Source organism: Syngnathoides biaculeatus, chromosome 16, assembly GCF_019802595.1.
Source record: "Syngnathoides biaculeatus isolate LvHL_M chromosome 16, ASM1980259v1, whole genome shotgun sequence".
Taxonomy (NCBI): domain Eukaryota; kingdom Metazoa; phylum Chordata; class Actinopteri; order Syngnathiformes; family Syngnathidae; genus Syngnathoides; species Syngnathoides biaculeatus.
Genome location: NC_084655.1, coordinates 6,201,662 through 6,224,906, shown reverse-complemented (window position 1 = coordinate 6,224,906; position 23,245 = coordinate 6,201,662). Strand labels below are relative to the sequence as shown.

The 23,245-nt window shown below is 41.9% G+C and overlaps 1 protein-coding gene across 1 annotated transcript in view; it reads right to left on the bottom strand.

The window, feature by feature from the left end:
* Window positions 1-23,245, bottom strand: part of shank1 (SH3 and multiple ankyrin repeat domains 1) — a 95,548-nt gene that overhangs the window by 64,236 nt on the left and 8,067 nt on the right. The window contains exon 3 of the mRNA XM_061845026.1: window positions 7,036-7,527. Coding sequence (XP_061701010.1) covers window positions 7,036-7,476 — 441 coding nt within the window. The 5' untranslated portion in view covers window positions 7,477-7,527. The remainder of the gene's footprint in view (window positions 1-7,035; window positions 7,528-23,245) is intronic.

The window sequence follows — 23,245 nt, the reverse complement described above, 5'->3', positions numbered from 1 at the left end:
TACTTAGTACATGTGAGATGTGTCGAAAACTAGGCAAAGGGCTATGTTGGGACATGGGAAGAAACTTATAATGAACCCTTTAAGTGATATTCTTCGTGTGAATGACAATATATTAAAGGTTTAATTGGCTCAAAATGAGGTCAAGCTGAATAGAAATGACCATTTTTATGATTCCTACAATTTTACACTGCCATCCTGTTCCATGTGCACCTGCTCTAATAACGCCAGCTTGTGCCTGCCAACCTTAATTCACCTCTGTCCGTCTCCAGCTTCGCTCCGCCGCCGCCTTCCTTGATTACCTCTGTAAATCTCCCTTCTCCGTTCCCAAACGGCCATCTTTTTTTGTCTTCCCGTTCAACCATTCTTCCCATGTGTCCGAATAAACAAGCACGACTGGGTGAATTATTCATGTCGGAATTTAATCAAAATTTAGAAAAAGGCAATGGATCAATAATACATTACATGTTAGCAAGAGAGAGAAGGAAGATGCATTTATGGCCACTGAGATTGTGTTACGATACAAACTTTCAGCTCTGGGTATGACTGCTTATACCCGTTTGCCTTTCATTCTCTGACTAACATGTACAAATTCCCACCAAAACATTAAGTACTCACCAGAGAAGCTCTTTTGTATCAGGCCTTTCCACATAAAAAAAAACAACAAAGGTCATAGTAATAGCAATGTCAAATACACATGCAGTTAGTGGGAGAACATGCAAATTCCACACAGGGGGGGCCGAGATTTGAACCCTAGTCCTCAGAACTGCGAGGCAGATGATCTAACTCAGGGGTTGGGAATCTTTTAGGCTGAGTCAGCCATAAATGCCAAATATTTTAAAATCCAACTCCAAAAGAGCCATACCATATTTTAAAAACTAAATACAACTGTATTTGGGCATTTTATGTCAGACCGACACTTTCAGAGTACCATAAGTCTCTGTATTGTTTTAAATAACATTATGCTGTTGGTAACCAATGATGACAAAAGTACTTCTTACCATGAATACGAATTCTGGTGCTGCATGATTTTGTGAAGGCTTTGTAGTTAGTTTCAAACATCATTCGATTAAACTTCATGCAGCTGTTGAGACTTTCATCCATTATTCAAGAACGAAAGTTGGTCTTAATGTTTTTTAATTGTGAGAAAGACTTCTCACATGCATAGTGAGAATCAAACATTCTCAGTACAGCAACACTCACACGCCACTGTGTATGATGGGAAGCGCATTCCAAGTTTTCACAATCACCTGGTCTATAGGTTTATCCATCCATCAATTTCTGAGCCGCTTATCCTCACAAGAGTGCTGGAACCTATCCCAGCTGTTTAATTTTTCTCATTTCCCCCCACTTATAGTGGCTCACCAACAATGCTTTCCAAGAGAGGCATGTCCTTTATTCATTGGATTATGTTGTCTTTATGTGAAAAGTTGTCAAAAAGTTCATTGGGAACATCAAGTGTGACCATTTTGGCAAACTCCCCATCTGTGAATGGGTGTCTTTTTCTCACAATTGCCAAAGCACCACCAAAGCTATCTGAATTACAGTCACCTTGTTGTGTCCAAACCCGGAGTTGCTGCTGACTAGCTTGGACTCTGGACAGTAGCTCTTGACATGCTTTCTTCCTGGTGTCCCCCGCAGGATATTTTGATCCAAACACAGTAAGGCGTGTGTTGAAGTGGTCCTATATATTTGAGTATGTCATCATTCCGATTTTGTCATTACACATTACACACAAAGCAACATTCTTTCTCCACAAAGGCGAATTCTTCTGTCCATTCTTGCTGAAAACTGCAGTACTCCTCATCTTTCTTCCGTAGTGGAGAGCAAACTACGGCAACCCCATGAGGACAAACTGTCTCTGCTCATCTGCATTGCCTACGCGACAGAAATGACATGTACAGTATGTTGTCATGACGGCTCTGCGAGCCACATCCAACCATCAAAAGAGCCAGATATGGGTCGCGAGCCCTCGGTTGCCAAACCCAACTCTAACTATATATATATATATATATATAAATATAAAAAAAAATCAGGTTTTACTGGTGTGCCCTGCCACGTCAACTAATTTCCCCTTCACTCTAATGCAATGTTCACAGAAAGAGGATGTGACTGCTCATCGATCCATCCCAATTGAAGACAAGTCCTCTTTAAAGAAAAAAAAAAATCTTGTTGTATTGTACAATTTAGGGTCTCTAGTCATTTTCCACTTTCCCTCTTCAAATGCTCTTCCCACAAAGAGGGCTTTTAAACTCCTCTCACCAACAACCACTGTGATGGCAATTCAAAGCTTTTTTTTATGTCTAGGTCACCTTGAAAGGCTGGTTCTTGAGCTCAAGCATGGTTTAACCTTACAGACTGAAGCCCTCATCATGCTAATAAGTTGGCTAATATTCTTAGCATTTGAGCAACTGGCCTGCTTTACAAATTAATTATAACCCAATAAAAATCAATTTTGAGCTTTTCTAATGCATTTGCTTTGGTAACTTCTAGAAACAAGAGGAAATAAGAGATTGAGCAGAAGCTCGGCTGGGCGATAGCTAAAATGAGTTGAGGATAGGCTGAATGGAATCCTGGATTAATAGAAAATAGATTAGACCTGAAGGAAACTTAGATGCACTTGACACCAGGACACCTTCGGTCGCAGTTTGATTATCGACTGTGATCATGTCATCGGACCTGTGGCCGCATGTCTTGGACACTCAGGTGAAGAGAGGGGTAGAGGTGTCAACTGATCACCAACTGGGGTAGAGGTGTCAACTGATCACCAACTGATAGTGAGTTGCCTCTTATGGTGGGGATAGAACGTGGCAGGCCCAAATATATTGTGAGGGTCTGCTGGGAACGGGTGGCAGATTCCCCTGTCAGAAGGAGTTTCAACTTGCACCTCCGAAAGAACTTTGGCCATGTTCCGGAGAAAGCAGGGGACATTAGGTCCAAGTCGACAATGTTCCGCACCTCCATTAATGAGGCGGCCAACTATACCTGTGGCTACAAGGTGGTCAGTGCCTGTCGTGGTGGCAATCCCTAAACACGTCAGTAGACACCATCAGTGAGGTAATGCCGTCAAGCTGAATAAGGAGTCCTATCGGACCTATTGGCCTGTGGGACTCCCGAGGCAGCTGATGGATACCGGTTGTCCAAGCGGAATGCAGCTTTAGTGGTCGCTGAACCAAAAACTCAGGCATGGGAGGAATTTGTTGAGGCCATGGAGAAAGGCTTCCAGACAGCTTTGAGGAAAATCTGGTCCACCATCCGGCATCTCAGGAGGGGTGAGCAGTGCTGTGTTGTGAGGGTGTCTTGGTTTACATGTCTCTCAACATCGCATGGACATTGGGGAGAGTGCCTCTGGATTGGCAGACTGGGGTGGTGGCCCCGCTTTTAAGAAGGGGGACAGGAGAGGGTGTTTGAACTACAGGTGGATCACACTCTTCAGCCTTCCCGGTACAGTCTATTCAGGGTTGGTGCAGAGGAGGTTCCATGGGGAAGTCGAATTTCAGATTCAGGAGGCGCAAAATGTTTTTCTTCCTGGCCATGGAACTGTGGACCAACGCAACACTCTCAGCAGTGTCCATGGGAGTATGGGGTACCGAACCCCCTGGTATGCACTGTTTGGTCCCTGTTTTGTCCGCATTGCCAGCAGTACGTCTGACTTGTTTCCAGTGAGGCTTGAACTCTGCCATGACTGCCCTTTGTCACCAATTCTGTTAATATTTTATGGACAAAGGTTTTAGGTGCAGCTGAGGTGTAAAGGGGCTCCGGTTAGGTGGCCTCTGTATTGCATCTCTGGTTTTTGGAGATTAAGTCATTCTGTTGGCTTCATCAAGGCATGAGCACCATCTCTCACTGAAGCTGTTCACAGCAGAGTGTGAAGCGGCTGGGATGAGAATCGGCACCTCCAAATGTGAGACCATGGTCCTCAGTCGAAAAACGGTAGCATGGCATCTCCAGATCGGTGATGAGATCGTGCCCCAAGTCGAGGAGTTCAAGTATCCTGTGGTCTTGTTCAGAAGTGAGGAAGAATGGAACGAGAGATCGACAAGCGGCTCGGTGCAACGTCTGCTGTGATCCCGACTTCACCTATGGTCACGAGCTGTGTGTCATGCATGAAAGAACAAGATCCTGGATAAAAGGGGCCAAAATGTGATTCCTCTCCTGGGTGTTAGGGCTCTCCCTTCGAGATAGGGTGAGAAGCTCGGTCATTCCGGATGGCATCAGAATAGAGCTGCTGCTACTCCCCATTGAGAGGAATCACACATAAATAAATAAATTAAATAAATAATACTGTTTTATTGCCGTGTTAAGTGTGGAATGCATTGTGGGTCATCCGACGTGTGCAGTCATCAATCGGTCATGGAGGTTAAGGACTGTCTCACTGAAGGATTTAAAATATTTATCTTCAATAATATTTACAATGAAAAGTGAGAACTTTTATCTTCATTGTAGTCCGGACTATGAGCTGGATTAACGCGCTGCACGGCTGATGTCACGTAAGTGCTTCTCTCAGCCTTCAATTAACCACACTTTTGCTAGTTAAACAGTTGTGTAATCTTGTCACCTCCCCTTGCTCTTCAGATCAAAATTACGGCGATGGCAGCAATGGTGTCTGTGTGTTTGTCTGCTCCCAATATCAAACCCCTACTTACTTTCATATTTTCATCAACGCATGTACAAACGCACAATTGGCATTCCCCTCTCTCTCTCTGTCAGTTAAGTGAGAAGAGAAGTGTACTGGGAATAGTTTGCTTGTTTATTTTTTTTTATTTACTGTACTGTGTTGTCATGTCAATTCTGCACTAAGCTGCTAGTTTAACACTAATATTTAAGTTATTGGTCAAGTAATGGGTACAGTTAAGATTATGCTTTTTTTGTAGTGCATAACTGATATTCTTGCCACTTCAAAAATCTATTAAAACTAGAACGCCTTTTTTGCTGTTTATTTTTCATATGCAAGCATCTCCTACCTGTAAAATTTTGAATGTCAATGTAACCCCTGAGCCAAAAGGTTTGCCCACCCCTGAGCTAGCCTATAGGAAAGTTTGGTCAGGTGCTGGCTAATAGCTGGTAGTGCAGAGAGGTAGAAACATTGTTTGATTAGCCAGACAAGTGTTATCTGAGCGAGGTGGAGGCTATATTATGCAGAAGATAAAATGGGTGGAAGATAGGCTAGGAGTGAGATTGGATAGGTGGCCTTGTTAGGTAGAAGCTAGATTTGTCTGGAAACTAGGTTAGTTGGTATCTCAGCAAAGTGGGAACTTGTTTTGGTAGAATTTTGATTAACCAGTAGATACTGGATTTGGTAAAAGATAGGATAGGTAGAAACTAGATTGGGCTGAAGATAGGTTAGATGGAAGCTAATTGGACAGGGTTCATACTCAGTCCGACCCAAAAAATTTAAGGGTTTTTTAGGGGCATTCTTAGGGCCTGACACGAAAAATTTAGGGCCGACACAGAAAAAATTTAGAGCTGACACGAAAAATGTAGGGCCATCGTGGGAAATGAAGAGTAAGGAAAAAAAGACTCACCCAATGGTGCCATCAACCGTTCTTGGTTCAGCAAATGTTCCAGTACCTCAGTACCTGTGACAGTGATCCCCTGTCGCCCCTTGTGGTAGTTCTCATTGATATGACCATTGTCAACGTCTTCACATAACAGTATACAGAATAACAGTAGATTCTAACTACAATTGCAACTATATACACAAATGTCTTCTACTGATGTCTGTCTCAGCACCCCTACTCAACCTCCTTGAGCCTACCCAGTGCCTCCTCTATTTGTTGCTGCAGAGGTGCCAAAGTGGCTCTCTTGTCCTTTGGTCTGCCTCTGAGTGCATTGGCCTCGGTGATAAACCTCAGATTCCTCTTTTCTTCTGCCTCCTCACACAGCCTGTAAGCCTTCTCAATAAGCGTTGATATGTCAGTCTCTATTTTGGCTTTTTTGGCTTTGAGGCAGTAGAGATGAAAAGTGGGCAGCGATGTCAAATGTAGCCAGGTACGAAGTCTTCCTTTCCCCACAGTGGTAGTTTTTAGCAATGTTACTCTCTGGGAACATGACTGCAAACACTTTCGAATTATTTTCACAAGATTTGTAACTGTAATGGTTGCAGATCACTTTTAAAGTCCACACGATCTCTGCCTTTAACGAGTCCGTCTTCGTGTATTGAACTACGTTCATAAAGCCTGACTTCCGGCTGATTGAAGTCGATGACTGGACAACTGTAGGTGCGCATGCACTGCCAGTACCACTCCCTGAAGTTGATGCTTCACTATCTTGATATTTTAGAAACAGATTCATACCAACGGAAGATGAGAGAGTCTTCGCCATATCAGCGTGTCTCCTGTTTTTCCGGTGCGACTCCAGCTCTTTGATGCCCATCTTTTCAAGCTGGTAACTCTGCTTGCACAGATGGCAGTAAAACATGTGCCGATCTTTTGGATCTCGACGAACCCAGCTCCCAAACTCCTTACTTTCAACCCAAGCTTCTTGAAAAATGCACTTCCCCCTGATACAAGTTGGATCGATGAAAGAACTACGCTACGTCGTAACGAAGACGAAGTGAAATGCCTATTCACGGAAACAAACAATGGAATATCGACAAGATGGCGACTAGTTGTCAACACGGTGACTTCCGTTGACAATTTCCGGCTGATTTGGACGCCAGACGGATCGCAATTTTTTTTAAATAAAATATTTATTTTTTAGGGAGAATTTTGGCGGTAGAGGTCCTCCCTTTGATATTTTTTTAATTTAAGGCCTTTTTAGGGGCTTGACTGGTTTTAGCGGATTTTTAAGGACTTTCAGGAGCCCCTAAATGCACCTTCGAAAATTTAGGGGTTTTCAGGGACTTTTAGGGCCGCGTGCGAACCCTGATGGAATTCAAGGTTCCTGTTAAAACCTATTCTTGTTGGCTAAAAAGGTTGTGTTGTTGCTATGGTTACGCCAAGTGAAGCTTATATTTGCCAAAAAGAAAAAGTGTTGCGGCGGCCGCGTTGGCGTCTTTTATTTTTTTCCCCTCAAGCTTCTCGGGTGGCCGCTCACCGTTTGTTTGATGTCCGGAATGCCGATGCGAAACACCATCATGGCAATGTGGGCGTCCTCGGGGGGCGGCGGTCCGGTACCGGACGTCCGCTCCTTCGGCCTCCGTTGCTGCTGAGTAGCCGGCTGCTGGTGCGTGGGATTGGTCCCGTAGGGATTGGACGCGTGTCCCAGGTTCCCGGCTCGTCCGGGGCCTTTTACCAACTGCCTCGCCTCAACGGCTCTGCTGCCCCCATGCCGGACCTCCTCCACTTCCTCTAGCTCGCCGTTCTCCTCCTCACCATTCTCGTCACGCTCATCTTCCTCCATTTCTTCCTCTTCTTCTTCTTCTTCCTCCTCTTCCTCTTCCTCATCCTCCTCCAACCCTGGGTACGGGTGTCTGCTGTTTCCGAGCATCCTGTGGTTCTCCTCGTCACTGGTCAGGGGGCTGAAGGGCATTGTCATGGCGACAGCGAGGGCGGCCCTAAGAGCGATGCCATCATTCCCTGAGTGATCCTGTATGGGAAGGAAAAAGTTACTAGGAAGTACAGAAAAGCCACAGAAGAAATAGTTATAATCCTAAAAGGGTGGTTAGAAGTAAGATGTAGAATGGTTATACAATAAAGATCAAAATGTAAACAACTTCAATGCACTGTTAATGCAGAACAAACTCTGACACCACTTGACAAGGAACCAAACAGGGTGCCCTATATCCCTATAGGCCCGGACAAGCAACACTCCGGTGTGTGAACACTATTCGAATGCCTTGAAGTACATTTTATTGACTGGCTGACATAGACTTGCCACACAGACAAAAGTGGAACCACAATAAAATACAAATCCCAATTCCAAAGACGTTGAGACTTGCAAAATGTAAACAAAAACAGATTACACTGATTTGCAAACCCTTTTCAGCCTATATTCAAATGAAGACATTACAAACACCAGATATTTAATGTTCAGTCTGACCAACCTTGTTTTTTTTTTTTTTTGTGGCTAATATTCTCCCATTCTAAATTTGATGGCTGCAACACCTACAAGAAAAGTTGAGACAGGAGTGAAAAAAAATTAGGAATGGTAAAACATTCATCCATCCATTTTCTGTACTGCTTATCCTCAACTAGCGGGCATCCTGGAGCCTATCCCAGTTATCTTCAGGTGAGATGCAGGGTACGCCCTGAACTGTTTGCTACCCAATCACAGTGCACATAGAAACAAACACCCATTCACACTACGGGAAAGTTACAGTCTTTTATCAATCTAACACGTTTTTGGGATATGGGAAGAAACCGCAGTACCCAGACAAAATGAACGAACAAAATCATTTCATAAACCAATTCAGTTCTTTACATTTACTTAAAAGATTTCTTTTGCACCAAATGTTCACAAATTAAACAGCTCAATATCAGGCATCCTATTTAAAATATGGGTTTATCGCAACAGTTACCTCTCACACACCAAGTCCAGTATGATACAGTTGTAGGTTTCTGCTTGACACAGGTAGAACTACTTTTACGGAGTTAAAAGTTTACTCTCCTTGAGGAGCTACAGAACTGCAGACTGGTCTGACAGCCTACAACTCTGACCCCCATTCCTGCATAGCAAATGCAAGAAACACACCCAGGCCACAGCCTCTCTTGAGAAAAATGTATACACTAAACCGGTCTGCGGTGCAAAGATGTTTGGGGAACTCTGGTGTAAAGTATATTATCTTGTGGGCTGAGGAAAGCTTCAGTAAACACTAGTACGTCGCTACATCTACAAATTTAAGTTAAAAGCAAAAGCTATTAATCAATAGCCAAGAACACCTAGAAACGCTACTGGCTTCTCAGGAATCAAGTTTCTGTGATGGGCTGACAAAGTGAAAGAGTGTGTTGTGGTCTGACAAGTCCAGATTTCAAATTGTTTTGGGAAATCATGGTTTTTGTGCTCTCCAGGCTAAAGAGGAAAACAACCATTAGGATTTTTATCAACATAAAGCTCAAAGGTCTGTCTGCATTCTTCAGGGAATAGTGGGGAGGTGTTGGTTCCCATGGCATGGGTAAGATGCCATGTGAAGGAACCATTAATGCTGAAAGGTACATACAGAGTTTGGAGTAACATATTCTGCCATCCAGGCAACGTCTTTTTCAGGGATGGCACTACTTATTGCAGCAAGTCAATGCCAAGCCACATTTTGCATGTGTTACAACAGTGTGGCTTTTTTCGTAAAAGAGTGTAAATACTAGACTGGTCTACCAGCAGTCCCGACCTGTATCCCATTGAAAATGTGTGGGACATTATGAAGTGCAATATACAAAAATGGACACTCCAGACTGTTGAGCAAGGAAAATTGTAGAGCAAGCACATTTTTCCACCTGCAAAGTTTCAACACTATCATTAGTTCCCAAATGCATACTGAGTGTTGTTGAAAGGAAAATTGATGGAGAAAAGTGATAAACATCTCCCTGTTCCAGTTTTTTTTTCATGGGATTCAGACATTCAGACAGAAAACAAAAGATTATCAATTTGAACATTTGTCTCATTCTATTGTTTTTATTTACGTATTATACAATGTACCAACTTTACTGGAATTGTGATTTGTAGTATATTTGACAGCCAGGTTAGCATTGCTAGCGCCAAGTCAGCAGGAATTTCCCAAGAGGAATAAATAAAGCAATTAAAAAATCAAAACAGCCATGCTAATCTCCGTTTGATAATCTGGCTGTCATCCATCTTCCTCTTCACCACCCCTCTTCAGTGATGTTTTTCCAGTGCAGGGTCAAATCGTTAGTGCATTCAGTCAGCTCAGCTGCATTTTAAAAAGCACATTAACACTGCTAACCCTTCAGTGATAGTGCCAAGAGTGGGGTAGCATAAGGTATGCTAATTTTTAAATTAAAAAAAAAGGTATCCTCTGCACCAAAGATGGGCAGGACTCATTAATATGTAATAGTAGATTAGTAAAAAAAAAAAGAGGGTGTAAGATAAAATGGAGTCGCTTAGAGAGGTAGAAGCTAGCCTGGGTCAATCCAGTAAATGCACAACCTACTTTTCCTTACTTCCTCTTCGCTTGGTTGAATGACATAGCACTAGTGGCAACATCTACAATGTCTTCTTTTTCACGTGATGTTGCCATTGAGCCACCAAAGATGACAGCCAGTCATATATTTGTATAAATAATGTACAGTGAAATCCCAATTTAGTGGACAAATGGGTGGCAGGGTTGTCCATTAAAAACGTCTGTCCAAGTTCCAGTTTGTTACCAATAGTAAGGATAATGCTTCCTTTTTCCACCTCCGTTATGAATGGATCCCCTAATGAAGGGGTTGACAAAAAACAACTCCCGAAGTCAGTATGGCATGTTCGAGAGACTGGTACATGACGAGCACCCAAGTAAGCTGCAATTGGTTGGCAACCAGTTCAGGGTGTACCCTGACTCCTGCCTGAAGATAGCTGGGATTGGCTGGAGCACTCCTGTGAAACTTTGTGAGGATATGTGAGTAAGAAAATAGAGGGACGGATGTTAACATTGGTCTGAAGACACCAGTCATTAAGGAGACATTTTAGCAAGTTTAGGTTCAAACATCCAATCACTTTCCAAGACGCTTATCAATCACGCTATTAATCCTAGTAATTCTCTTTAGTGTAGTATACACAACACACAGCTATCCCATTTTCCACATTGACTCGTGAAGTTTCACTTACAGCAGATTGCGACATTAGGTGGAAGCTGGGATTGGTGGTGGTTCAGTTTGGTGGCAGCTTTTCTACCTAGAAGATAGATCAGGACTGAGACAGGGTAGATGGAAGCTAATATATGATTAGGCCAGAAGGTCAACATTTGGTTTGGTAGAAGATAGATTATCTGAAAGCAATGCTTGGCTGAACCTAAAGGAAGTCAGGTGGTAGGATAGTTAGATGGAAGCTGGGCCAAATGGAACCTAAAATGGATGGAAGCAAGATCTAGTAAAACTAAGATAACGGGGAGTTCAGGAGGGTAAGGGTTAGCTCGGTGGGAGCAAGGATAAGAAGTTAGACTGAGCCATCTTTTTGATCATTCTACTTAGTAGAATTAGACATTAACTTCAGATGTTATCATTATGGAGATCTACAATAAAAATCATACACACACGCACACACACAATCTAACGTCTTGAACTTTAATCAGAATCTAAATAAAATTATTTCATAAATGTTTGGATCTACCCGGCAATCTGTAATCCAACAACTTCAATTTCACTAGTTCGGAATGTTTTTTTCCTTGTAAGTGGTCCACCAAACGCATCGTCCCGCCTGATCCATACGTAATACCTTGGTGGCATAGGATGCAGTAAGCCTTGCCCGGTTCCTTGATTTCACGAATGTGTTCATGCAGGGACTCGTTGCCAACTTTATGTTCAAGCCAATTCCAATTCCAGGGAATTTTGATGCCGTTTTCCTTGTTGATTTTTTTCCACATTGTCTTTCGCACTGTCTTCCTGTTGCACAATATCCCTTCTTGCGACAGACATTCGGTCATATTCTCGAGCATAAAACTCCGCATCTTCAACTGTATTGAGCTGCCACAGTGTAGGAGGCCTGGTTGCCGCGGAAGGCTATTGAAGCCAACTAGACCCCTACCCCTTTATGATTTTTAACGTAAAAATAGAGGTTTTGTGAAAATCTAATTTTTCACAATAGAATCCACGGAAATTTCACAGCCTTGCAAACCTCATTGCTCAGTGTTACCTCGCTTCATTAATGGCTAGTTACACAAGCTAAAATGTTTGTATTTATTTAGTAAAAGTTCATTTTAGTGAGCTAATAAATATGTCACAATTATACTTTGGTGCAAATAAATAGTGCCTAAAGTAAGGTAAGCATGAAGCTTTTGTGAAATAGTTATTTTCATGGTGCTTCTATGAGTGTATTTGAGTGGCACCTAGTGAACCGTTAATAAATTAATTCAAAATTAATACATGGAAACATGAATGACTGGAATGTGTCACAGTAATTTGTTTTTAAATGCTACTATGTATTAACTTCACAAGCGTGAGGCACAGACTCCTGCTAAACTGTCACCAAGCAATCATTCACTGTCTCAGTGACGTCAGTGAAACAATAACAAACTGTGACATTCAGCCTTTTTATTCCTGTCACATGCAAACGCATGTTCATCATGCTCAGCTCTGCCCTCCAGTCTATCTAGGACGCTGGTATAGATAGACCTTCTCTTTGTCTCAGTCCCCAAGACATTTGCCTGGGAAACTATTAAAGAACACATCGGCCCACTTTGCTGCTGTGAAAAAGTGGAGCGGCCAATTTTACTGCCAGCTTGTTTGACATCGACGCACACAAAGTGACATACAAAAAAAAAAAAAAAAAGTGTCCAACAACAAGGCCTGTCTGTTTGGGTTTACACCATACTGGTGTGTATACACGTGACAATGACATACTAAAGGGGTTACTGTGAGACTTTCAGGTCACCTAGAAAGTGACATAATCATCCATGTGGGACTCCAAAGTCCCAAAAGGGTTTCTTTGACACAATGTGATGCAGCAGTCCCACTCGGGCCATGAGAGGTGTAAGTGGGGACACTTGAACCAGCCCTAAAATACTGTATTCCAAGAAATAATCATTGTTCCATAGAATAAACTGTGGAAGAAGAAGGGTGACGTGTTTTGTGTGTCATATTTTGGTAGTATTCTACAATATTTTTTTCATTTTCTTTAGGTTTTACACAATCGGGATTTTTGGGGCCAATCACTGAGGCATAGTGACTGAAAAAAAATATTGGTCTTCTATTAGATGGCAGAAAGTACATACAGTAATTAATGAACCCATTTTGGTGACATTTTTGTTTCTCGGAGTGCCATGAGATTTTTCAATTGTAAAAAATATGTGCCTCGACTCCATAAAGGTTGGAAATCACTGCTCTAGTTAGGTCACAAAATAGCGGGTGGTCAATTACAGTAATAAAGCAGAACTAAAGATTATCAAATTACTTTATACACACTTGAACTTTAAAGCATGGTTCGACAGAACGCCGGTACAACCATTAGTGCGAGCACTTGCTTGCTAGGCTGCATAACGTATTGTGGCCTGCTTGTGAGCTGTATCCTATTAAAAGTACAACATACCTGGAGCAACCCTTGAATCCATGTCCTCTGCTAAGCACCAGTCACCACCACTACACATTTTTCCTTATTTAGTTTGCAACGGATTGATGATGTCGTGGCCATGGTAATGAGTATATCGCGTTTTAGTTGACAAGGTAAAGCCAGTGATCACAAAATACAGGATGCGGTGATATCAGAATACAGTACAAGATTTTATTACAGTAGTCTGACATAATGGAATCATGAAAGACCAAATTTGCCTTGCAGTCTGGTCCACGCATGACATGTCTGTCCAATACCGTTTTTTTTCTTTTTTTTAAAGGGGAAATCCAGTGCTCTGCATGAACAGTGTATCCAATAGGTCATGTAATATGTATCCTATTTTGACAATGTGATGTTAAATCTTCTCTCATTTGATAGTGTTTTGAGACGATTTTTATCGACAATTACAAATTTTCAGGGCCGCTGCCATTTTCGCGAGTCACATGACCTACGTGCGTGGATGTGACGTGAACTGTGCCGCAACAAAGGCTCGATTACATGTGACACCATTATACACCAGCGCTGATTTGTTGGACTTATCCTCATCTGATAAAAAAATAGCAGTATCGGTTGATCGGGAAGATGGACAAATACTTCCATACAGATGTGAACCTGTGGCTGGAATTAATGTTGAATATTCTTTAGGCGGAATGACGTGAAGTCTGACTACTCAGAGGCCTACGCGCAGGACATAAGCGCGTAAACAAAGGCCCCCGGAGGTCCGGGTAGGTAGCCGCGGATGGTTCTTCGGACGGGAATGATGCGGAGTCTGATGAGCAAGCTCTGGCGGCGGGCCGTAGGCCGAACTTCCAGGTGGCAGAGGCCGTTAGCCCCGGAAGCCAAAGCTAGGCTAAGCTGCCGAAGGATGGTTCTTCGGACGGGAATGACGCGAAGTCTGATGAGCAAGCTCCGGCGGCAGGCCACGAGCCGAGTTTCCAGGCGGTAGAAGCCTTAAGCCCAGCTTCGGTGTCCGAAGCAAACGATGAATGTTTGTGTCAATTTTCTCATGTAGCATGTATGTTTAATATTTAACTGAATTTTGAATGTTATTTTTCCCCAATATTTTAGTATTTCCAGGTTTTTGTAAAATATTGTGCTTTTTTTTTTTTTTTACATTTCTGTAGTTTACATCTAATTGTGTATTTTGGTCCAATATTTTCCTCAGATTTGTCTGTATAATAGTTTTTTTGAAATACTTTTCCATGTTATATTATTTCCTATTTTTTATCATTTCTACCATTATTTATTACAATTTGGATTTTTTGGTGTGTTCTTCGTAATGTTTTTTAATATATAATCATATATATATATATATATATATATATATATATTTTTTTTTTTTTTCTTTTTTCTTTTTTTTTTTTTGGTGTGTTTTGTCTCGTGTTTTTTTCCCTAAATTTATTTATTACTACTTTTGGGGGAAAAAAATCCTCTATCTTTTGCGTTTTCTTTTTACAGTTTTTTCTTTTTGTTGTATATTTTGGATTTCATATTTCTCGTGTGCTTGATGATTTGACTGGAGCCGCTCTCATTTCTTGTCATCACACCACAATCATAAGGATAACAGCGATGATTCTGCTCACTATAACGGTGATATAAAATTTGAAATGTTGAGCATCAGCCACAGTTGGTGCCGCTTGGCATCCCAGAAGCACCTCTCGGCGGACCCTGACTCATCGGAACCTTCCCGATAATAAACCCACAAGACGTCAGCGCTGCTGATGTGCTAGCGTCACCGAGTCCCATCAGTCGACTCAGTCCCCCCACACCAAAACCAGAGTCTAACATCAAAAACGCAAGTGGCCGTTTCATAAGTACACAAAGATGCCAGAGAGGACTTTTTCAATTTATGAGTTTCATGGCAGACAGCTGAGCCATGTCGCTACTAATAGATTTAGACCCCTAAGAACAACGAATAAAACTACCAACTATTAGAGCAACTTTTGCTTCTGCTCTCCCGCACACTGGTACTACCGCCCTACAAATCCACGTTTGAGTTTTCCTATCCTCTGGAGAAGTGATGACGCCGGTCCGGTCTGCCGAGAGCTGCGATCACACACAAATAGCCTCATAATTAATTAGCTCTGCTCCATCTCTGCGGGACCGGTGCTAGGATGGATGCACTTGGCCGTTGCTACTAAAAGGTCTCGTGGAGACTCAACGCAGGGACCCGCTGATTGCCTTGGGGGGGGGCTTTGTTGAGGGCCGAGCTCATCCATAAGTGAATAACGACGGGTGTAGCTGCGGGCCATGAGGCTGCCTGAACATATGAAGTGCTGTAAAATATTAATGCTGAATGCTAACTAAAAAGGGGACAAAGAGGAAGTTTGAACAACTGAAAGCCCTTTTTGTCCCCCACAAAAGAAAATCAACCAATTTGATTTTTGTAGATGGTGACGTTCCATCGCTTTGGATTAGAAATCATCACAGCTTGTACGTACAGTAAAAAGTCATGTTGAGGTGGCTTGTCATTTTTCATAATGAGGCGCAGAAATAATTTTGAAGTTTAGGCACCTCACACTGGAGCAGAGTACGTCATGTATATATATGCTACGGACAGTATTTGTCACAGAGTTGTGGTAGAAAGTGCACTGAAACAAATTCTTAACTATGTTGCCAGCTTGTTACTGTTTTTTTACAGCTCCATAACTGTTTTCCTGTTTACAGTATGTTACTCTAATTGCTGATTTACAGTAAATTACTATATTTTCTTTCTTTAATGGTAGAATAGTGACACCCACGCTGCCAGCATTTTGCTGTTAATTTAGCGTTCATTATACTTTTGTACTTGGCAGCATTTTACCCTTCTCTAATCTTATTAGTCAAATTTCCAACTGTTAAAATATGCCTACTTTGCATAAAAAGTTTTAGAATGCTGTATGAATTCAAAGTATACATGCAGGAAAGAGGATTTTCCTCCCTCAGTAATGTAATTTCACCTTAATTACAAATACTGTATAAAATCATGCAGTCATTTTTGTAAGTAGAGGACATTGCTGGGTGAAAGTCACTTATGAAGTAACTTTCTTGTAATTTTTTCAGTTGTTTACAGAATTAGTATGTAGAGCGTGTCTTTTAAGCTACACGGTGAGCTAAAGCATTTTTCAATTTGTATTGGCCATTTTCTTTTTCATCGTAAAATATGTAGCTACGTAGCTCTGTAAACTGCACAGTGGTCACTGTTTGCAGAGTTTAGGAGCGTGAGACTGTTCTCTAAGATTTGGGGATAGTAACAAAGTATGTAAGTAATGAAACAACTGACAAATAAAAATATATTGTAATTAAAAATCTGATTTTGTCACAATGGAGAGGATTCAGATGGAGCATGACTTTGCATGTGGAACGTGTCCGAAACTACCCGAGTGTACGTGTCCATGATACAAATATGCGAGTGTACGGTATTTACACAGCATCTACGCTTCTGATTTTCAAATGCATCACAAAATGGAGCGCATGATTTAGTTCATAAAACCATTTTAAGGATGCTACTGTCAGTATTTGCCTTTCTCTCCCCGGCAATTTGTTCCAGTGTGTGCGTGTCGCGATTGTGAGAAAAGATGACAGTTCATGAAATGAAGAAAAGCCAAAGACTTCCAACGGTAGCCTTGCCGTGATTGTCATTCATCACCCGTTTCACAGTTGTAAATGAATGATTAGAATAATAACTGTCTTGTTCTTGCTGTTCCATAGTTTGAGGTGTCTCAAAAGCAATAGATAAAAGATCAAATTCACTGTTCAAGTAATTTCAACAAAAAATGTTTCTCAAACTTTATTGTCTGAAGCTGGTGTTTTGGGATAAGCCAACCTGTGTTTAATAGCTGAATACTAAAGACTGCAAAACGCTGGAAACAAACTTTCTTTCTGGTAAAAAAAAAAAATTATACTTTGGCTATTGACAGGTATGGCGCTTATACTGTCAGACAACACACCTTAATTTTGTGTTGGTCTTCAATGTTCAACCAAAATTCTAGAACGTTGCTGATAATATGGGGAAGTCTGCTTTGAAAACGGCATGCAGTCAACGTGTAAAGGGACCAGCACCCAGCAGAAACGTCAGCTTTGATGGGCTGAGTCAGGTGTTACACCTTACATCTCAGGGCTTTTTTTCACACAGCCACCTGTGATAATGCTGGAGAACCCGGGAAATTTCACAATTCCCATTAGATCCATTATGGCATGCAAGGATTTTTTGTATGTCGCCGCGCTGTGTGTAAAAGTACTGAATGGGGATGATGATATCTCATGAAGAGGTGGAAAAATGGTTGAATGTCAAGGGATTCTGCAATGCCGGCAAGTATGGCGAGTGTCGTGATGCAACGCTATGCCCTTCCCCACCACCACCACCCCACTGTCCTTTCACACGTGCTAATGACACAGGACAAAACCTCCCTGGTCTAAACTGTGAGTAAGGACACTGCAGCCAACCCTTCCTGGTGCCAGCCCGAGTTTTCTTCATCGTCATATAGATTACAAAAGTTAACGGGAGACAGATGGATAGATGGACGGACGAACGGATGGAGAGGCTCGGGAGCCACAAATGCAATCACATTTCATAAAGTCAGTCGCTTGCTGACTGTTTTAATCTGAACCTGGGCTGGCAGATCCGCTAGCAAAGAACATCAAGCTCGCTTCAGTCAGTGGCAGAGTCGGCATAAGTAGTCACACAAAAGTATGCATATTTGTATTAAGATATACTCTGGTCAAATTACAAATTTATTATTCATGTTGCGTCACTGTTGCAACTCTAAACTGTACATTTACGCAAATGCAGTCTTTTGAATGGCTCACTAATTTCCTCATTGGGAGCAGACTAAATTAAAGTGCCATTTATCAATGCAGCGAGGCCAAACCCTTTCTGCTGCTTCGTCATCACCACCATAAAGTTATAAATAAATAAACACCCACAGGTGCCCACTGCTGTTGGCACAAGAAGACAAACGCGTAACAAGCACAGTAGAGGAGGAGGAGAAGGAAGAAAAGGCAAAAATAACTCATCCCTATGTCAGATCAGTGAATGCCGGGAGGAGAGGATCAATACATCCCATTATGGAAATTTTGCATACAATGTAGTCTCCAAACACAAGATTAAGGCAGATTTCTCAAATAGAAAATAATGGAAGTTTAGATAACCTGTACAGGAACAAGACTGACATGACAGTCAGCATGTCGACAGGGGCTTCATGGTTTAGAGTGCCTCGTTGTCACAGCAATTTCAAGCCTTGCAACAATAGGTAGGATATATTCCAGCCACTGGAGGCTTCAAGTAAGGTATATTTTCATGGCTCGGTCATGTATGGATGTGCAGGCAGTGAAGAAAGACACTCGACATGGCTGTATCCCAGCTAACTTTTGGCACAAGCAACTACACCCTGAAGTGGTCTCCAGTCAAGTACTGAAAAAGCATAAAGCTTTTTTCAGTCTCATACAGTAAAGTTAACCACTAATATAACGTGAAACACATGCTTTAATAAAAGTTGCTTGCTTTGTTTGGTTTGTGATGAAATGACATTAAAGATACCTTTAAAAGACTTTGGATTTGATTTTAACCACAGCTTTTAAATTCATACATTTATTTTAACTTAGAATACCTTAACCTGAAAACCAGTAATTACCAATACTCATTTCACTGAAATCACCAAAAAAATATGCAGTTTTCTTTTTGTATTTGAACTCTTCACTCCTCTGATAGTACTTCAGAATGTTACACATACAACGTACAAATTTACAGGGTTACACCCCCTTTCCATATCAGTACCTTTTACACAATGCTACTACGCTACAGGGACGTTCCAGCTGGTTTCTTGATGTATTTTAAGCCTTGGGAAAAAGAATGAAATAATTCATAGAGATTTTCTTTGATCCTTGCCAGCATTCTACAGCGTTTGACACACATATGGCATACTCGCAATCACATGCACACAACCAGTAGCAAAGATGAAACCCTGCATCTTGTATCTGCAACTGCTCCCAACATGGAATCTAAATCCTCAATTCGCAGCATTATGGCAAAGAAACGAGTGTGTGTGTTTTCCCACTGGACTTGAATGCGGTGTGAGAAGCTGCAAACAAACCCATGACACACACACTCATGCACACACACACACACACGCACACACATACACACACAACATCATCCCGGCCGATCTGCTGGAGCTAAATATAGACACACCACTTTGACGATGATGCGGAAATGGTATACAACACCCACAATCCCCCTATACCCTCTCTTCTCTGTTCAATAGCGCAATTAACCCCGATAAACTGAGAGTGAATTCATTGTGTGTGCCTGCTGACACACTCCTACAAGACAAGTGTGAATTTCCCATCTTTTGGGGCAATATCAGGGACAGGACGGTGGTGGTGGCTGTGTGAAAGGGGACAGAGGAAAGCTAGGATCATGATATAAGCTTTAACACCCAATGTCTGAGCCAGTTAGCAAATATCCCAGCTTTGAGGTCGTGTCAGAGGTGTAACAGAAGTGGAACTGTGGCTGTGTGGAAGAGGAGATCTAAAACCTGGAATAGAGGTGCTACGTTTAAAATCCAAGACTCACTTATTATGGTCCAGTGTTCTGCTTAAATGGTCCCAACGAATTAGGAGCTGAAGTTATTGAAAATTTAACAGCTTCTGAGGTAGTATCAGATGAGGGACAGTGGCTGTATGAGATTGTGTTTGAGCTAACAGTGATCCACAGCAATTTGTTTGAATGGCAGCTGCAACAAAATTGACTGCTTCTTCCAGTTCGTAGCAGATACTATCAACAGCACTGTTGCGTAGATGCACACCACAAACATCCTGATCAGTCGCTGTGTCTGGCCATGGCCACCATTCAACTACTTTGACGCCGACCCGGCCGCTCCTCATTCATTTTAAATGAAAAGTGTGTCTTTTCAACTCATTTAGACTGCTGATGAGCAAGGTAGCTGGCCTGTACTTACTTTGTGAAGTCCGGCAAACTGATAAAGTAATCCCGACGCAAGTCACCCACAGTTTTTCTTTTTACACATAACTATCAATGCTGTTACATTTGTCATAGAAAGAAAGCCGGAATTGTTTCCCTTTCCTAACTTTGTTGTGAAGCAGGCAAAGCTAACAAATCGATCCAAACTATTTATATTATAGACATATGAAGCTACAATACATGCAATGTTAAAAGCACATGCAAAGAGGATTGTAAAAAAATAAAGCGTAATAATTGCATTAGGAATGATTTATCCATTTTCTGTTGGGGGACAAAGCCATCTTTGATGAGAAATTTGTGTAATTGAAATAGCTGTGAACAGGGTTAAAGGTGATTGAGAGGTAGACTGATGGTTGTGTGAAACCCGGACTATGGAAAACAGTTAAATGGGGTGTGAAATTTAACATCTGAAATTTATGTCACACCCTTTCCATTGGAGAACCCCCTTACACACAGCCAACCTTCTGCCTCTGACACAACTTTTAAAACTGGCAGATTTGCGGGCTGACATAAATTCCCCTTTTTGTTGTCACATGATAGCAACCTGATGTCAACTAAATTTGATGTAAAAGGGGCTAGAAGGCATAACAGAGGGGAGGGGAGAACTGTGTTAAAGGGGATAGTGGAAAGCTACTATATGGAAGGTGTCAAATTTAACACCCTTATACTCTAGCATTGCAGAAGCCATTGTTGATTAACATCACCCCCCTACACCCACTGCCCTGCGAAACTGAGGGAACCCTGTATTCATATATATGTATATTGTGTGTTCCTCGCTTGAGTAGTTTTATAAAATGATACACACAAGTCTTTGGCGTGTCTGTTGGCAAATATCACCAAAAGTACAGATGACAGTATTGAAAAGTATTCCATGGGTTTTTCTGTTCTACTGCGCAGTGGATAATAACCATAATAGAGTTGTAGGCTTATACAAGTTAACCGGCACCTCTTGTCTGTGTCGCTTCACTGCAGCACCGTGGCAGATTCGAGATTTAGTTCACTTGCTGGCAGTCGACAGTGCGATAGCCATAGGAAAAAATAGTTGGCACTGCAGCTGCTTTCAGCCTCCACCTAACTACAGCTGTCTATGCGTTGATTTCTCAAAACACGGCTGTTCGAAGTGATCGGCACAGAATTTGGAATGCTTGCTAGGCACCCATACAGTGAAGAAAATGAGCATTTGAACACCCTGTAATTGCAAGTTCTCCCACTTAGAAATCATAGAGGGGTCTGACATTTTCATTGTAGGTGCATGTCCACTGTGAGAGCGATGATTTAAAAAGAAAACTCCAGAAATCACAATGTATGATTTTTTTAACGATTTGTGTGATACAGCTGCAAATAAGTATTTGAACACCTGAGAAAACAAATGTTAATATTTGGTACACAAGCCTTTGTTTGCAATTACAGAGGTCAAACATTTCCTGTAATTGTTCACCAGGTTTGCACACACTGCAGGAAGGATTTTAGCCCACTAATCCACACAGATCTTCACTAGATCAGACAGGTTTCTGTTCTGTCGCTGGGAAACACAGTGTTTCAGTTCCCTCCAAAGATTTTCTATTGGGTTTAGGTCTGGAAACTGGTTAGGCCACGCCAGAACCTTGATATGCTTCTTACGGAGCCAGTCCTTGGTTTTCCTGGCTGTGTGCTTCGGGTTATTGTCATGTTGAAAGACCCAGCCATGATCCGTCTTCAATGCTCTGACTGAGGGAAAGAGGTTGTTTCCCAAAATGTCATAATACGTGGCTATGGTCATCTCTCCTTAATACAGTGCAGTTGTCCTGTCCCATGTGCAGAAAAACACCCCCGAAGCATGATGCTACCACCTCCATGCTTCACAGTAAGGATGGTGTTCTTGGGATGGAACTCATCTTTTGTTTTCCTCCAAACACAGGTAGTGGAATTATGATCAAAAAGTTCAATTTTGGTCTCATCTGACTACAAAACTTTCTCCCATGACTCCTCTGTATCATCCAAATGGTCATTGGCAAACTTAAGACAGACCTTGATATGTGCTGTTTTAAGCAGGGGAATTTTTCGTGCCATGCATGATTTGAAACCGTGATGTCTTAGTGTATTACAAACAGACACCTTGGAAACGGTGGTTCCAGCTCTTTACAGGTCATTGACCAACTCCCGTAATACTGGGCTGATTCCCAACCTTTCTCGGATCATTGAGACCCCATGAGGTGATATCTTGCATGGGGCTCCACTCCGATTGAGACTGATCGTCATGTTTAGCTTCTTCCATTTTCTAATGATTGCTCCAACAGTGGACCTTTTTTCACCAAGCTGCTTGGCAATTTCTCCGTAGCCCTTTCCAGCTGTGTGGAGTTGTACTATTTTGTCTCTGGTGTCTTTGGTCTCGGCCATGTTACAAGTTTGAGTCTTACGGATTGTATGGGGTGGGCAGGTGTCTTTATGAACCAAACATCATCACACAGGTGCATCTGATTTAGGATAATACATGGAGTGGAGGCGGACTTTTAAAGGCGGACTAACAGGTCTTTGAGCGTCACAATACTATAGCCATAGATAGACAGGTGTTCAAATACTTATTTGCAGCTGTATCACACAAATAAACCGTTACAAAAAAATCATACATTGTGATTTCTGGATTTTTTTTAATAGATTATCTCTCTCACAGTGGATATGCACCTACAATGAAAATTTCAGACCCCTCCATGATTTCGAAGTGGGAGATCGTGCAATATAGCAGGGTGTTCAAATACTTATTGACCTCACTATAACTCAAGCAAGCCTTACACAAACATCCCCCTCTCTTGAGCACCAGGTGACCAACACTGTCCCCCCCCCCCCCCCCCCATTTTCTTCTTATAACAAAGTCAGCACAATCCACTCGGACTGTCATCCCCAGCATTTCTTTCCCCGTCAAGTAACTTTCATTATCCACTGGTCACGTGTTCCTTTTTCACTAGGAAAGCGCCCAAAAAACTGTTGCCAGTGCCTGAACCATTTGTACAACCAAATGCCATATAATAAAGCACTGTGACATCGCTAAATCATAAGACAACAAATATATAAGGACAGGAACAACGCCAAATGAACAGGCTGCTTGGCTTGTGTTACGTCGCAGTGCCAGAGGTGCTGGATGTAAAAAGAAAGTGCATTCTGAATCACATTTAT